The sequence below is a fragment of the Schistocerca americana genome, chromosome 4, assembly GCF_021461395.2.
Source record: "Schistocerca americana isolate TAMUIC-IGC-003095 chromosome 4, iqSchAmer2.1, whole genome shotgun sequence".
Lineage (NCBI taxonomy): Eukaryota > Metazoa > Arthropoda > Insecta > Orthoptera > Acrididae > Schistocerca > Schistocerca americana.
The window spans coordinates 711,385,465-711,402,717 of record NC_060122.1 but is presented as its reverse complement, the minus strand read 5'-3'; the positions used below and the strand labels follow the sequence as shown (position 1 = coordinate 711,402,717).

Genomic DNA, 17,253 nt, shown 5'->3' with positions numbered 1-17,253 from the left:
AATTTTAATACCTACTCCGAATTTTTCTTTTGTTTCCTTTACTGCTTGCTCAATATACAGATCGAATAACATCGGGGAGAGGCTACAACCCTGTCTCACTCCTTTCCCAACCACTGCTTCCCTTTCATGCCCCTCGACTCTTACAACTGCCAAACTGCCATCTGGTTTCTGTACAAATTGTAAATAGCCCTTCGCTCCCTGTATTTTACCCCTGCCACCTTCAGAATTTGAAAGAGAGTATTCCAGTTAACGTTGTCAAAAGCTTTCTCTAAGTCTACAAATGCTAGAAACGTAGGTTTGCCTTTTCTTAATCTTTCTTCTAAGATAAGTCGTAAGGTTAGTATTGCCTCAAGTGTTCCAACATTTCTACGGAATCCAAACTGATCTTCCCCGAGGTCCGCTTCTACCAGTTTTTCCATTCGTCTGTAAAGAATTCGCGTTAGTATTTTGCAGCTGTGACTTATTAAACTGATAGTTCGGTAATTTTCACATCTGTCAACACCTGCTTTCTTTGGGATTGGAATTGCTTATAGATACTAAAGGAACTGAACTGAAAGACTAATGAAGATAAAAATGAACTCTTGAGAAAGTCTAAAGTTACAAGAGCTGAGTTCAAATGATGAGTCTAGGATTATGCTACAAGCCCCTGCTTATTGCCCATGTAGGGATAATGAGAATAAGATCAGAATAATTGCTACACACACACACACACACACACACACACACACACACACACAGTGGCATTCAGATGGTCATTCTTCCTACACTTCATATGTGAATGGAATACACAGGAACCCAATAACTGGTACAAAGGGACATAACTCTCTGCCATGCATTTCACAGTGGTTTGCAGATTGTGGATGTAGATGTAGAATTAATCTTAGATCTAGATGGTGCAAGCATTTGTGATCAGTGGTGCATCACTTTTCATTCAGTGTTATGGGCGCAACTTAAAACGGTTTTTTAACATTTCTTGAATGTTGATGTCCATGACTAATAGATAAGTCACTCCAAAAGAAATGCACACTATTTTTTAAAAATCTATCTTTAATTCTACAGGTTTGAAAGTTTTACAGTGTGCAAATACATCCTTTAGGAACAATATTTTCTTTTCTCCACATAATTTCCATCCCTCTCAACTGCCTTACGCTATCTTCAAACCTTGTTCCATGAAGAGTCGTTCAGTTTCTCAAAGAGATGATAGTCACATGGTGCCAGGTCAGGACTGTAAGGCAGTGTTTGTGTTGTCAATCCGAGTTTTGTGATCACTTACATGGTTTTTTGACTGACATGTGGCCGTGCATTGTTGTGCAACAGCAAAACATCCTGCTTTTGCCGATGTGGTTGAACATGACTCGGTTGAGCTTGAAGTTTCTTCAGTGTTGTCATATATGCATCAGAATTTATAGTGGTTCCACTTGGCATGATGTCCACAAGCAAGAGTCCTTTGGAATAAAAAAACACCGTAGCCATAACGTTCCCAGCGGAAGGTGTGGTTTAGAATTTTTTTCTTGGGTGAATTTGCATGATACCACTCCATTGATTGCCTCTTCGTTTCTGGTTAAAAATGATGGAGCCATGTTTCATCACCTGTCACAATTCTTCCAAGAAATTAATCTCCACCATTCTCGTACTGTTCCAAAAGTTCGCTGCATACTGTTTTTCTTGTTTCTTTGTGAGCCACTGTCAACATCCTGGGAACCCACCTGGCACAAACCTTTTGTAATGCCAACACTTTCAGTATTGTGCAAACATATCCTTCCCATATCCCAACATAGTGTGACAATTCGTTCACTGTGATGTGTCTGTCAGCAGTCAGCAATTCGTTAACTCTCTGCTCATTGTCTGGAGTGTGTGCAGTATGAGGCCTGCCCACTGTGAGGACAGTCCTCAATATTGCCGTGCTTGTTCATCACGTAACCTGCTTGCCCACCGACTAACTGCACTGTGACCGACAGCAGCATCTCCATACACCTCTTTCAACCTCTTGTGGATGTTCCCCACTGTCTCGTTTTCACAGCACAGGAATTCTATGACAGCACATTGCTTCTGATGAACGTCAAGTGTAGCAGCCATCTTGAAGACATGCTGTGACAGCGCCACTCACGGGAACAGGTTGAACTAAGTTTGAAAACAAGTGGGAAGGACATATCTACACACTGTAAAACTTTCACACATGCAGAATGAAAACTGTATTTTTACAAAAATAGTGTGCGTTTCTTTTGGAGTGACCCTCGTACATTCCATAGGCAGTTGTCTGCACCTCCTGGGCATTTAATTTGTCACTCTCCTGATGCACGTGTTAAGTCATTAGGAGCTAGTATTTTTCCTGTCATAATTGTTAAGGCCACACTTTCAATTGAGCCTTACTGAAGATTGAACTTGCGATGTCACAGTCAAGGGGTTCCTTGTGAGAGTTGCTTGCTGTCAGTTGCAGGGTACAGAACAGAGGCAGGAGCTGAACAGTAGAATTTAACCACAGTGCGATCAATGGAGACCAATGCCAGGCTATCATAGTGAAAAACAGTGATAGAACAGAACCAACCACTGTAATAGCTGTACATTCCCTAGTGAGAAAAATGAGTGGGCTGGACCGTCTAAACGCAAGCATGTTGCAAGGCAGAACTTGCCTACCAAAATACCAGCAACTGCCACACTCCTACCTGCAGTGTATACCTGTCAAAGAACAACCGATTTGCCCTTACTATCATCCACCTGTGATCTCCAATCCTCCACCATTCTAGTCGGCAGATGGATCCACACTGGGAAGTGTTCACTAGAATCTAGATCTGTAACCACTTCCCACTGAACAGTCTGGACACACAGTTCACTGCAGCATATAAATAGCACTGTCAAGAGCTCTCTTACCATTAAATCTGAGATTTGGGGGGGGGGTTGCAATAGGAAGTTTCCCTTCTAACAGCCACTCCCCAGGCCCATTCCATTGTTCTTTGACAGGTATACACTGCAGTATAGTTGACAGGTTATTTTTGAATAAAAGAATTGTGTACAGGAGATGGTGGGCCATATCACTTGAGAGATCTAGAGTCCATCCCCAGTCCAGTAGCAACCTCAGATGACGGCCTGTACCTTGGTGGCATAAAGACTGTTGATTGGCTACTGAGTGAGATGGCGCAGTGGTCAATACACTGGACTCGCATTTGGGAGGATGACAGTTCAAACCCATGTCTGGCTATCCTTATTTAAGTTTTCCATGATTTCCCTAAATCACTTGAGGCAAATGCCAGGATGGTTCCTCTTAAAGGGCATGGCTGCCTTCCTTGCTTAATCTGATGGAATGATGACTTTGCTGTTTGGTCCCCTCCCCCAACTTGGCAAGGAGTCGATTGGCAATCAGGGCCAGACGAACAGCTCTGTGGAACTTCAAACACAATCCAACAGCAGAAAACCCTCATGCCTTCACATCTGTGAGGCGAGTGATAAAAAATGGAAGAGGGTTTCTGGGACGAAGTTAAGACTTCCATTAGTTGGTCCACTTCCACTGCACTATTTTGGGATTCAATAAGATGGATTGCAGACAATGGGAGTACACGTCCCTTTACGGCCTAGTCAAGTAAGGGACATCTCTGGTTTTAGCTGAACACTTTTTTACTGTAACTACTTCATCCAGACAAGCTCCTGGTTTTCTGGTTTCAATAGGACTGTGGAGATTAGGAAGCTCAATTTCTTATTGGATAATGAGGAAGTCTTACTACCTTCCATTCTCCATGAGGAACTGAAATTGGCTTTGTCTGCAGCCAGACACATTGCTTCAGGACCTGATGAGTTCCATTATGCCATGCTTCATCTGTGACCTGAAGTGAAAGTACAGCTCCTATCTTGTTTCATTCAGATCTGGTTTGATGCACAGTACCCCGTGACTTGGGAGGAGGCAGTATTCCATTCTGGAAACCAGGCAAGGACCATAGTGCCTTTAACAGTTACTACCATACAACTTACCAGGGGTATGGTAAACTGCTGCCTCATCTTGCTGCTCGAATCCCTAGATCACCTGAGATGCTCCCAATGTGGTTTCGGGCACTACCATTTCACCCTTGACAACTTAATTCTATTGGAGACGGTGATACACGAGTCCTTCTTACACAAAAACCATTTGGTTTATGTGTGTTTTGACCTTGGAAAAACTTAGGATACTACTTGGAGATACAACATCCTTTGCCAACTTCTTGAATGGGGACTGTGAAGATGCCTGCCACTTCTTATCCATTCCTTTCTCGAGGACTAGCATTCTCGATATCTTGTTGATGATGCCTTGTGAGACTGCTATATTCAAAGAATGGGGTCCCCCACGGCAGTGTCCTCAGTGTCACATTGTTTGCCATTGCTATCATGGCATTTCCTCCACAGTAAGGGAGACCTGTCAGATGCTCTTTGTTTGTGGATGACTTTGCAATCTTTTACTCTTCCTCTGATCTTTTAACAATGAGGCAGCTACGGCTGACCATTAAGAGGCTGGAGACCTGGGCCAGGACAACTAGTTTTTGGTTCTTACCGAAGAAGATTACACGCGTCAATTTTAACCATGCTCATCGAAGTTTTAACCAACCTATGCTCACAATGGGGGACAATATTGTGACTTTCATGAAACTGTGCTCTTTTTGGGAATTTTATTAGACTCGAAATTAACTTAGCTCCCACACCTGAAAGACATACGAACAGAGGGCTTCAAGTCATTAAGTGTTTTAAAATGGCTTAGTGGAAAAACAAGAGGAGCTCTCAGTTCCCACCTCCAGTTTTCTACGGCATTTGTTCCATTATGTTTATATTATCAGCATGGTCTACAGATCAGCCCATACTTCCTACCTCAAGATGTTAGGCACTGTCCACTATGAGGGCATTCGTATACCGACTGGAGCCTTTCGGACCAGTCCAGTTTGGAGTCCGTGTGCAGAGGCTGCCGAATCACCACTCTGGATTTGGTGCCATATCCTTTTGGCCATTGTGTGTCACCTCAATCATCAACATTTAGTGCAGTGTCATAGGCATTTAGTGCATTGATCCAACCCACCTTTGAACAGCTGTTCAGCAATTAGGCCAATGTGACCAAGCTGTTTGGGATACATGCTACTGACTGTCTAAAGGATCTATCAGACATCAAAATACACAGCAAGGAATGGAACACATTGCTGCCGTGGTTTCTTCAGAGGCCCAAATTGATTTTAAGCTTGACAATACAGGAAAACGTGTACTCCAGATTGTTTTTACAACTTCATTTTCATCCATTTTAAGTACATACTACAGTTTTATCCTTGTTTCTGCAGATGGGTCCCAGCAAAAGAATGTCCTCAGTTCTGCTGTTTTCCCTGATATGGTTTTGAAGTGTGTCTTCTGGAACAATTTACAGATTTTGATGTGGAATTGTATGGCATAACTGCTTAGCATGTGGAACAGCCTTTGTACCCAACCTTGAGATTGGCATGCTGACTTGTCAGGGTTTTCTTGATCATGATGTTGAATGCCCCTCACCACAAATCACCACAACCCAATGATAAACTATGAGTATAGGTGGAAGTGTACTATCACGATGTTTGGCTGTGAACAAACTCTTGTTGCCAACCTTTTGCCATGTGAGAAAAGTTTGTCCTCATTAGGATACAGTGTATGTATCTGCTTACCTACTCTGCATAAACAACGTACTACAACGTTCACATTTATCATGTGTGGGAAGTTTACAGATATGCCCTTGGGTGACTCATGTATGGTGCAGCATCTGTAAGAAAGAGCAAAACATTATCAAATTTTACCTCATCTGCTCATAACTGCAGAGATTCATTGAATAAATGAACTTTTGTTGGCTGATAATGCCGATGTTTTAATTTTGATAGTTCTGCTATTGCAAAATTTGTGTTTTGTAAGGAAATATCTTCTGAGTACTGGACTTCCCAGTTTATATACAAGAATATCACACAAAGGGAATGTGTTGCATAAATTTGCATAATATTCAGAGCTTTTTTGAAAAATAGGGTATTTGAAAATGAACCATTTCACCTAAAAGAACTTGGCTTGAAGTTGTATGCGAAGCAGCCGTTCTATGTTTACTACCTGCTTAAATGCTGAAGTACTTGAAAGTTTTGGTGTGCATTTACTGATTTCCCATAATTATATTGTCAATCACTTCTCTTATGAAACCATATGGTAAGAATGTTCTGCTTTAAACAAGGCTAGAGCAATGACTGAAGACAGTTTTTTACATATTGTCAGACATTCGCATCATAAATAGGGATTCCCCTTTCAGATAATGGCAGCTTGTGTAGTGGTCACGCACTATGCAATATGTTAACAAATGGTCATTCAGATTGTGTTCTCCTAATATGAGTGCATGAGTTTATTGTTAAATTTAAAACTTAAAACAAATAAATTTGACATTTTTAGCAAAATTATTTAAAATATTTTTTGCATAGAATACGCATTCTTATGTGAAATAAGTTTGAGATAAGATTGCAGTGTGCTATTTTTTCCTCCCATAGTTCTTGCCTATAAGCATAAAAATATTTGTGTAAAAAATCTGCCACTTAGTGGCAACTAAAATAGTCTTTGTTAGTTACTTTTCATTTTTCTGGTATGAAGTATTTTAGGGTATGGAAAGTGTAAACAGAATTTTATAATTAAGTGTAAACAAAGCATTTTGTGTATAGCATACGCTTTAATATAAAAATACTGAGTGGTAGATATTTGCATTGCATGACTTCATCCACAAAAGGGAAATATCCTGGTTCAAATATCTGGAACCAGATTTTAAAGAATTTAAAATACGGACATGTCTGTTCCAAAACCCATAAAGACAAGTCACATTTTACAACAGCAACATGTAGATATGGCTGCAGTAGTTTCTGTGTAATTGCACTGCATTAGTTAACCTTGGACCAGGTGTGCCTGTGCACAAAGTGCATCAATCACGAATGACATTATTTTGTACCATCCCGTTGTTTTACAATTTTAAGCCCATTTCTAATCTTTCATTATTGCTTCAGCTAACACACTTACAAGTTATGTTATCATACTTCCAAGTAAGCTGCAGATGAGAAATGTAAGATCCTTGCAAAAAATGACCCATATTTAGAGTTAACTGCAAACCCACAATGTTGCAGTTTTCTAAGAGATAATTACTGATCAAGTAAGGGGTCAGCAGGGATGTGATGCAACTGTATTGTCTAGTGCTTTGAATGGGTCATTACTGTGGGGAAACGCTTACGTGATGAGACAGTGATATAATGAAAGGGTTATTTTATGATTATGTAATTAAACAGTGAGGTAGTTAACAAACTGTAAATTTATGTTATAGTTGTGTAATTAAACTAAGATTTGACCATGCCACGCAAACTCCAGCACTTAGTGCTTTATGGCTACTGGTTCTGTGCTGAGTGGCACTGGTGCTTTTCCCCTCCATCCTCTCCCCCATGCAGTGGCTGTAGCATCACTTGTGTGACAGATAGTGCTCACACTCACGCCACCTTCAGTGTGTTGAAATACTCATTTAGAATCTTATTGAATGAGACTCTATTAATCTGTCTTGCGAGCATTCAGCACGAGCAGAGGTGGTCCGGATTTAGGTATGCACATTTTTCAGTGCTGAATGTGAAGATTCGTATTTGTTTCTAAAGTCTGAGAAAGTGTTATGCGTAATATACCACTCTAACGTAAATATCAAAGCATCGACAGTGTGCTTTCACTACGAATATACATTCAACAAACAAGGAGGTTGTTAGACCAGCCAGAAGTAAACTGATTACTAAATTAAAATCAGGATTGCCACAATCTGAAGAGTTAAGCTGTGTTTTTTTTTTTCTGTTCATTCTAAAAGAAAAACAAAATACGCCTTTCTGTAATTCTCCTTACTTATAGGTATAAGAAAACTTGCACTATTTCTCTCGGATATTGTTGTTAAATAAACTAAGTTGAGAGACTGTTTTGTGTGGTAAGATTTTAAAGTTAATTATTGCTGTTGTTTTGCAGACGTGAGCTGAATTGTGCACCTGAAAGGGCAGTTTGAGCGATCTACATTGCTTCACTAGAAATTGCACAAAGTGCAAGACCTTTTACGGACAGCCAGTTTGTAAAAGAAAATTTTGTAGTGTTTGGAAGTAGCCCCCTCTGTAGTGGCCCAATTTGAGGTGTTATGCTTGTCCTGAGCAAACATTTTCTTGAAGAGTGCAAGAAATTTGTGCTGAATTAAAGGAGCAGTTGCACAATAAATGTTGTAAATTTGTAGAGCACTTGACTGCCATTGATGAGAGCACTGACAGTCGCAGCATAGCTCAGCTTTCAATTTCCATAGGTGGTGTTGGGAAAGATTTCACTGTTACTGAGGAACTATTGGATGTCAGAAATACAACTGTGGAAGGTATTTTCCTGGCTGTGTAGGTGATTCTGAACGACAGGCAGTTGTTGCTCGAATGCCTGCAAAGTCGTATGTAAAGTGCGTGATGCTGGGCTTCGCCCAGTTTTGACAGTACACTGCCTTTTACATGAGGAACAGCTATGTGCGATAGTTTTCCACAAATTTAGGTCTATCATGGATAAACTTGTAAAAATTGTGAATTTTTGTAGAAAGCAGAGTTTCAATCACTGGGAATTTAAAGGATTTTTGGGGAGGCCTTGAGTCAATTCACAAAGACATAACGTTTTATTGTGCCACACAGTGGTTAAGTTGCTCAAAAGTATTCTCAACCTTTTTCAGTTTTTTCACAAGAAATGGCTATGTTCACTGATATTGAAGGTTTGCCAGTCGGACTTGGATGATGAGCAATGGATCGGTGACCTTGCTTTCGTGAAAGACACCACAGGGTAGTCACAAGATATAATTATCTTGTTACAAGGTGAAAAAAAATTAATCAGTACTGTGTGTGACCGAATTGAAAGTTTCAAATTGTTAGATGTTGCTTTTTAAGTCAGCTTCAAGTAGGAAATTTGGATAATTTTTCCTCACACAAATCGTTGAATTTATGTACTTATGTAACCATCAGGGACTACACAAGCATTGGTCATTACATAAAAATCTGAAGAAATAAAACAAGTAAAAACTGCAGTTCGTTTATATGACCAACTCTTTTGGTGCACCTGGAATATGTACCCATTAAGTCTCAATGTTTAGCTGATAAAACTACAGTGTGGTTAAATTCTGACAGATCGTTATTACTGTTACAATGGTGATTCTATCTTATAAAGACATTGATCAACGAGGATTAATGCTGCCGCCTTAAAATGTGTTGCTATGTTTGGAACAGTTTTTGTTTGTGAAAATACTTTTTCACTGGAAGCTATACTTCGAATTGCAAGTGCCAAAAGGATTGTTCCATATATCAGAAAATTAGTCTCTTTCAAGTGATATCAAAAGTAACGTTCTAAATTGGTGCAAACTAAGAAGTGCAATAAAACTACTCTTTCAGTCTGTACACAAAATTGGCATTATTATTTGTTTTAATACTGGTAAGCCCCCTGATGTGGTCTTATGTGCCCAGCCCCATTCACCAAACTACTACACAACAGTGCTGTGCCTGCCTCCCACACCTTCCCCCACCCCACCAGCACAACTGAGCACCGATGCTTTCACTGGTGCCGGCCAACACTTGTGAAGTGGCTGAGTTGGCGTATCGTGGAGTAGACTGTAATTTCGCTTGTACGTGTTTACCTTGATAACAGAAAGATAGCTATTCTTGACATGTGTACAAATTGCACAGCATGCCTTCTCTAAGGTTAAACATTAACGCTGTGGGATAACATCGTACAGATTTTTGCCGTGTTCTGTTCCATTCTGATTTTTTGGGTGATGCATTGAAACTATTTGCGTATTAGTACACATAAGGGACTTTTCAACACAGCTTATATTTTTTTTGATATGACTTGATTATTTCATGTGTTAACAAAAGTTTTGAGCAAATGCCTTAATTTTCCAAACGATGCCTCATTAATGACTTGTAAATCTGATGATGGCCCTCAATGTCTTGTGGTATTCTCCTTGGTGACTTCCACTTTAGTATTTAGATCATTAACTTTCTGACAGATTGTACAGAAATGCAGTTGATAAATTTCATTGAGACATAATGACCCTACATACTGGACATAAATTAAAATTGGTATTTGTATGTGAATAAAATAAAAAAGGTATTTGTATATGAGTAAAATAGATGGTATGAGTGAAAATTCACCTTGCCAGAATGAGTAGGCCATACATTGTGCCAATGGAAACTGATGCCTTTTATTCATGTATGGAAACATTGCCAAATGATTTGGTTGCAATATGGTCATGGTGAATTTCTAACAACAAATAGGCTGCTTAATACATTCGAAGTTGTATTCACATCAACATAATTTCAACTACAATGTTTAAATTGATTAGTGCTATGTTGAAAAGGTTTGAATTTCATTAATCATGTGATACAATAAAAATAAAGTTTAGATGGTGGTAGTGGCCCCATTTTGTTTGCTACAACTTAAATTGCTGAACCAGTGATTTTGTAATGTATTGAAGTAAATTAATCTTAATTTCAGGATCGACTGAATGAACGGCTAGCTGCTCTGATGGCTCCAACACATGATCTTCCACCAATGGATACAACAGAAAAAAAATTCTCCGGCCGCTGCCGATTATATATAGGCAATTTAACAGCTGATGTTACTGACGATGAAATCAGGGAAATGTTTAGCCCCTATGGAGAAGTGGCTGAACAGTTTGTTAACAAGGAAAAGAACTTTGCTTTCATACGCATGGTAAGTTTTTCATGTGTGTGAGGGTGCGTGCGCACCTGCCGTTGGTGCCTACAGTGTAAGGTAAATACACAGAAGTGATATTTGTGTGTTTCAGGACTACCGTGCAAATGCTGAAAAGGCAAAGAGAGAGCTTGATGGGTCTCTACGTAAAGGCCGTTCAATTAAAGTTAGGTTTGCACCACCTGGAGCTGCTATAAAAGTTAAAAATCTAACACCTTGGGTGTCAAATGAACTTTTAGAGAAGGCATTTTCAGTGTTTGGAGATGTAAGTATTTTTGGAATTGTAGAATTTTTAATGTTGGCAATAAGTATTATTACTATTATTGACTTATTATCTGAACACTTGAAAATAAAATCACAAAGCATCCTTAGACGAGTGAAGTTGATGCGTCCAATTCCAAATACTAAGGCTGGAGATGTTTGACAGTAATTTGACAGATTTCTGTAATTAGTCTTTCTTGAGTAATACTAGACTGCTAGTTACACATTTGAACTGAACACCTATTCAGTTGATATTTTTTGGTGTCATTGTATTCAGTGCTTCTGGGTAACAAAATTCTGCCATTTACCGTTTTATTACATTAACCAAGCAAGCGTGTTGCCCACCCTTTCAGTGATGTGTGCAACGTTACCTGCACGATAAGCAAATATGTGAATCATCATCTAAGAATTGTTGGGATTGTTCAGTAATAGGTGCCTTATGTAGGGAATTAAGTACACGTCAAATGAAATCACGATTTCCTGTTTGCCTTTTTTATGTAAGGCATGTCTTATGAGGCGTACTGAATGTGTTCAAACATATTTGTTTCTCTGTTGTGACAGTCAGTCACAATGACATCTGCTATGTTATGATGAAACTTGGAATTACCGTCTGATGTTTGAAGAAACTTCATGGCTGCATAATTCTGAACAAGTAGATGTCATTTATAAAAAAGAATTTCCTCAGTAATTCTTAAATAATGTTTTATGTGGGATGCAGATTAGGTTTTGTATGTATACGTCAAATGTATGCATGGTCTCAGGATCAGGAGAAAAACTGATTTATATTTGTTTATTTGTTGTTACTGACTATAGATTTTCATTTTTTGTGATTAATATACGTAGGGAACTAGACAGTCAACACGATCTTTGTCTACATTTGTCAACCGCATGAATGGTTAACAGGTGTAGCTATGCTGCCACAACTAAATAAGCAGTTTAATATTTTTAAGCCTTTGTCAACGATGAATAAATGATAGATACCACAATTACATGACATTTAAACTGCTCAGTGTTATTGGAATTCCCGAAAATGGTCTGCTTGCTTGGTGGGCGCTTAATATGGCAGAGCTATTATTCATCTTTGGTCAGTTTGTGTGTTCATTCAGCTTGTAACACAGGCCTTATCATTGGATGTATGACATGCACCAGCTGAATTTGTCTGAATACTGGACTGAGTGATATCAGTTATGGGTATTCTGTATTAAATGAGGATAGGGGTTCTTTCCCATGATAATGTTATTGCACAATTCTGCTTAAACATCAGTTTGTATGCAATTTGGTTGAGAAATTCACAAATAAAAATGGTTTGTGGAAATCAGTCACACTTAAATATTGACTTCTGAAAGCTGGTTAGATTTAAGCAGTTGAGCACTAAAAATAATGTATTCCACTGTGGAGGTCTTTTTTAACATTGTAAAATTATAAAAGTATTTTCATATATACACAGAAAGGTAGTTCGTGCTGTGTATTACGTTCATCTCTTCTCACACTTGGAGTAACGCAACACGTTGAAAATGGCTTGATACTTCCTTCTTAAAAATAATGTGCTGTATAAAAGCTTCCAAGTATTGTATTGTGAAAAATCTATAGATGGGACTGAGTAGACTGAACAGAAATTTTAAGTTTCACAATGTACAAGACTTGAATATCTTGCTATCCACAAGTGAAACTTTTCTCTTTGCCATGTAAGAAATAATACAAATCTGAAAATATAAAGTGTACAGCCCAATAACGCAAAATACTATGGAAGTTTGTCTTGTTAAACATAAATTTTAAAATTGAATTGCTCTGAACTTGATAATGTCTGCTTGGTTATGATGAAACTTGGAATTACCGTCTGAAGTAGTTTGAAGAAACTACTTGGCTGCTTGGTTTCTGAACCTATACCATTAAGATAAAAGTTTAGGTTTTTAGTAGTACTTCCTGAAGAACAAAATTTTCTATGCTGCTGAATAATGTCCGCCTATATGAATCAGACTAAATAGAGGCAGCTAATCAGTAACAGTTAGATGTTTCGTTCATGCATGTCATCTTTGTAGTGATATTTAGTTTGCTGATACAGCATTGGGTCATTACATCTTAAGTGGGCTAATGGTCCCCACTCGACCCTCACGTTTCGATGAATTTTTTACAGGATGTACGTGTAGACCGTATATGAAACACTGCCAAATTACAGCTTCATAAGTAACATGGTGGGGCCACTAGCCACCTTTTCGTAAAGGCTTGGTTTTTGACATTGCGACTGAAATGAATGAATGATCAACTTTGTTTTACCATTGTTCAGGATCTGAGACCTGTTGTACAGAAACTTTTTGGGTGCAATAGCTTAGTTGTTGTACAAAAGGTCAAACTATGGTAAATTCGTCATAGTGTGCTATCAAAGTGGCTCATAAATCTTGTCGTACCAAATTTTGGCTATACAGTAGAGCGTCGATTATCTGAAGTAATTGGGGGACATGGATGTTTGGAAAACTGGTTTGTTCGGATAATCTAACTGTACATGTTTATTTGCCAAAAAGTACTGTACAGTACATTTATTCATAAAACAGGCATCTCTCTTAGTATTACAAAGTAACATACAAAGGCAACTTCAGTAGGAATATATAGTAATAATCTCGTACTTGTCCCTCATAGAAAGGACAACACGTTTACGTTTAAGCATTTTGTACTGTCAAGTTCACTTCTTCACGCAGCAGCACACAATTGGTCATAGCAGAGAACAGAAGGTGACTGTTTGCACTGTGAGAAGCTCTTCTTGGGGGCGCGCAGTCCTTCAAACTGCGCGGAGCGACATGCCTCAACTCTAAGCTGGTGCAGCTGTTGCTGTGAACAGCTTTGATACTGCCGCTACTACTACTGCCAGTGCCAAGCCGACAGAAGTGTGCTGATTGTTGAAACACGGCGACTGGCGGCTTGGCCAGTCAGCAGCACCTTGTGAAGGCCCCATTAGAAGCAATGTTCCGCCAGAGGTGGCCCAGTGCGGCGACTACTGTGGGAAACTTGGTTTGGGAGTGAGGGGTATGATGGACGGTAGGGTGGGAGAGTAACAGGTGCGAGCGAGTACCCAGTTCGGTTAAGTGGTCATTTGGTTGACAGATGTTCGGATAATCGACGTTCTACTATACTTCATTGCCTTTTATCTACTGAAAGAGTAACTTTCTGAAGCTGATACTTATCTCCAGCCTGTCAGCATGTCATAAGGCTCTGAAAGTGGCATCCAGATTCCTCAAATAGTAACTTGAGTTATCTGAGCTCACCTTGTCTGATCAGAAAGTTTTTATTTTTGGGAAAGACCAGTTTAGTGTCAACAATGGAATTAGGTAACATGCTTCAACAATCAGTCTGAAGCACACTATTGTGTAGTGAAGAGTGTTCAGATGTTGTATGTACCTTTTTCAATTGGTGTAAAGTGCATTGTCATTACTAGATAAACATCTTTTTTCAGCAAGTAAAAATTATTTCAAGGTACGGGGTGGCTCTTTAGAAATGTTTATCAGGTTATTTAATTTTTTTCTGTTGAATTCTCAAGGAAGTGCCCATTATCTGATTGTTTAATATTTTTCAGTTGGACATACAAACCACTTATACTTTATCCAATATTGAAACAAATGACAATTTGAAGCATAAATTTAATTGTATTGTAATGGCTATAAATGTGGTTTCAGTACCATGTCATTGGCCTTGCAGATAATTCTGCATGTCATCTGAAAACACACACATCAACAAGGCTTCATTCCAATCAAAGAATTTTCAGTAGAGCAACAGGAATTAATAAACCAAAGAGTGAGATATGTCTTACTGAAAATGCACAAATATGCTTTCATTTCTAATTAATACTTATGGACAAATGACTTCCTACAGCGATCTTGTTGTAATACTTTTGTGCAAAGAACCATTCTGTTAAAAAGGGTTAGCAGATTGTCAGTGTAGGAACGGCAAAAAAATTGCAAACTGTGACTAAAATCAATGTGAAACCTCATAAGATCTGTCCAACTTGCAGAAAACAATTTTTAGCAAAGAAAGCAGAAAAATCGTGCAACTTGAAACCAGTCAGAAGATGACGCATATCCAGAAGTATCAATTGATTCAGGTCTGCTTTTGGGGTCTCTCTGAAATTTTAGAGGAGAGTATAAAAAAGGATGTGAAAAGTTATGCAAAACGAAAAATAAGTGAAGCTCAAGAGGCAATTGCGAATAACATCGCTGCTGCTGGAGGATTTGCCGCAAAAGATCTTCTAACATGTAGCACAAGCACGACATGTCCTGATTGTGAAGATTATAAGCAGCTGATTAAAGAATTGAGAGAAGTTGCAATTGTCAAGACAGCCTGAAAAATTGCAAATAATGACATTAGTACCACAAAGCTGGACTATGAGAGACGGTGCAAGAATTTGGTGTTTCAGATAGGATGGTAAAAGCAACTAGGAAGTTACAGGCAGAAAATGGTGTATTAGCTCTGCCAAAGAAAAAGTGTGGCAAGATCATTTCAGATGCTGTAAAAGAGAGCGGTAACATTTTTTCAGAATGAATAATTTAGCTTAATTCGTCCAGGTAAAGAACGCTGTGTATTAATTAGAATAAAAGTTCTGGTGCAAAAATACCTTCTTTTGAATAATTTAAAAGAAATGTTTGGAAAATCCAATTTCAGGACCTTGCTGAAGTCGATACGCAGCAAATTTTGCAGTTGAGGCCAAAATGGTGCATCACTGTGGGTGCTGCAAGAACCCAACACCAAAATGTGAAACTGATGCGTGCAAACACTTGATTAAAGAAGATTACAAGAGTCTAATTGCTAAAACAGTGTGTGATTTGGAAGCTAAAGACTGCATGCTTCACTGCTGTGAAATCTGTCTGGGAAAAGAACTACTGGAACACTTTTTAGAAAGTAGTTTTGAAGAGTGATCCAGATGATACCATTGAGTTCAAACAGTGGGTGCACAATGATCGAGGTACATTAGAAAACTGGCAGTTGACTGAGGATTTTATTGAAGATTTGATTTCAAAAATTGACACTTTACCTTCATTATGTTGCAAAGCACCAGAGCAAGCACCTAAAATGCATAAAAGAAAGCTGTAAGCCAACTTAACTGATCATATTACTGGACTTTGCTGGAAATTATTCCTTCATTGTCTAGGATGCAGCTCAAGGTTTTCACTGGAATAACAGCCAAGTAACTTTACACCCAGTTGTTGTGTACTTTAGAAATAACTTGGACGTCATCAGCATCAGCTACTGTATAAGTGACAGCCTGAAACATGATGCAATGGCTGTACATACTTTTATAGTGAAATTAATAGATCTAAAGTGTCTCCTTGGAAAAATCTCACACACTTACTACTACAGTGATGGGTCAGCAGCACAGTACAAAAACTTCAAAAATTTTCTGAATCTCTACAACCATCAAAATTGTTGGAATCTCAGCTGAATGAAACATTTTTGCTACAAGCCATGCAAAATCTCCATGTGATGGAACTGGAGGAACTGTAAAGTGCCTGGCAGCAAGAGGAAGCCTTCAGAGACCAACTGAGGACCAGATTTTGATACCAACTGATTTGTTTAAATACTGTGCAAAGAATATCAGAGGAATCCAATTCATTTTTCTTTCAAAAGAAGAAATTTAAACATTAACAACTGAGCAGGAAGCAAGGTTCAAAAATGGCTGCACAGTATCAGGAACAAGAGAATCACCGTTTTGCGCCATTAAATGAAAAGCAAGTTTGTATTATAAGAGTATCCAATGATTTTTTTTTTTTTGCAAATGTTTACCAATGTCAAGCAACAGTTTCATTCAGAAATATTACAGCCTTACAACTGGGCCAATACATTGCATGTATATATGATGGAAAATGGTGAATTGGTAATGTGTCTGAAGTTTCGGAAGAAAATGTTTGTTTCATGCACCCCAATGGATCTGCACATTCATTCTATTGGCCAGCTAGGCAGCATGCTTGTTGGATTCCAAACCAACACATTGTCATTCCAGCTCTATCAGCAACAAGAATGGGTGGACATTATAGCTTGTTAGAATCAACTGTAATTGCTATTAGTAATGCATTTCAGCAAATGAATGAATAAGAACTGAAATATTTGGCTGGGGAACCATAAAGAGTATGACTGGTACATATATTTCTTAATGTAATATAAATGTAAGTTCATTTGGTATGACAAGATTTATGGGCCACTTTGATAGCATACTATGATGAATTTAGCATAGTTTCACCTTTTGTTTTACATCTAAGATATTGTACCAAAAAAGTTGAACAG

The 17,253-nt window shown here is 38.6% G+C and overlaps 1 protein-coding gene across 4 annotated transcripts in view; it reads left to right on the top strand.

Moving 5' to 3' along the window:
• The window catches only part of LOC124613953 (hrp65 protein-like), a 163,854-nt gene that overhangs the window by 13,135 nt on the left and 133,466 nt on the right, over positions 1-17,253 (top strand). For all 4 annotated transcript variants that reach the window (XR_006979662.1, XM_047142725.1, XM_047142726.1 and 1 more), the window contains exons 3-4: positions 10,510-10,728; positions 10,823-10,993. Coding sequence is in view for 3 of the 4 variants with exons in the window: in XM_047142725.1 (XP_046998681.1) it covers positions 10,510-10,728; positions 10,823-10,993 (390 nt within the window). In the remaining variant the exon portion in view is untranslated. The remainder of the gene's footprint in view (positions 1-10,509; positions 10,729-10,822; positions 10,994-17,253) is intronic.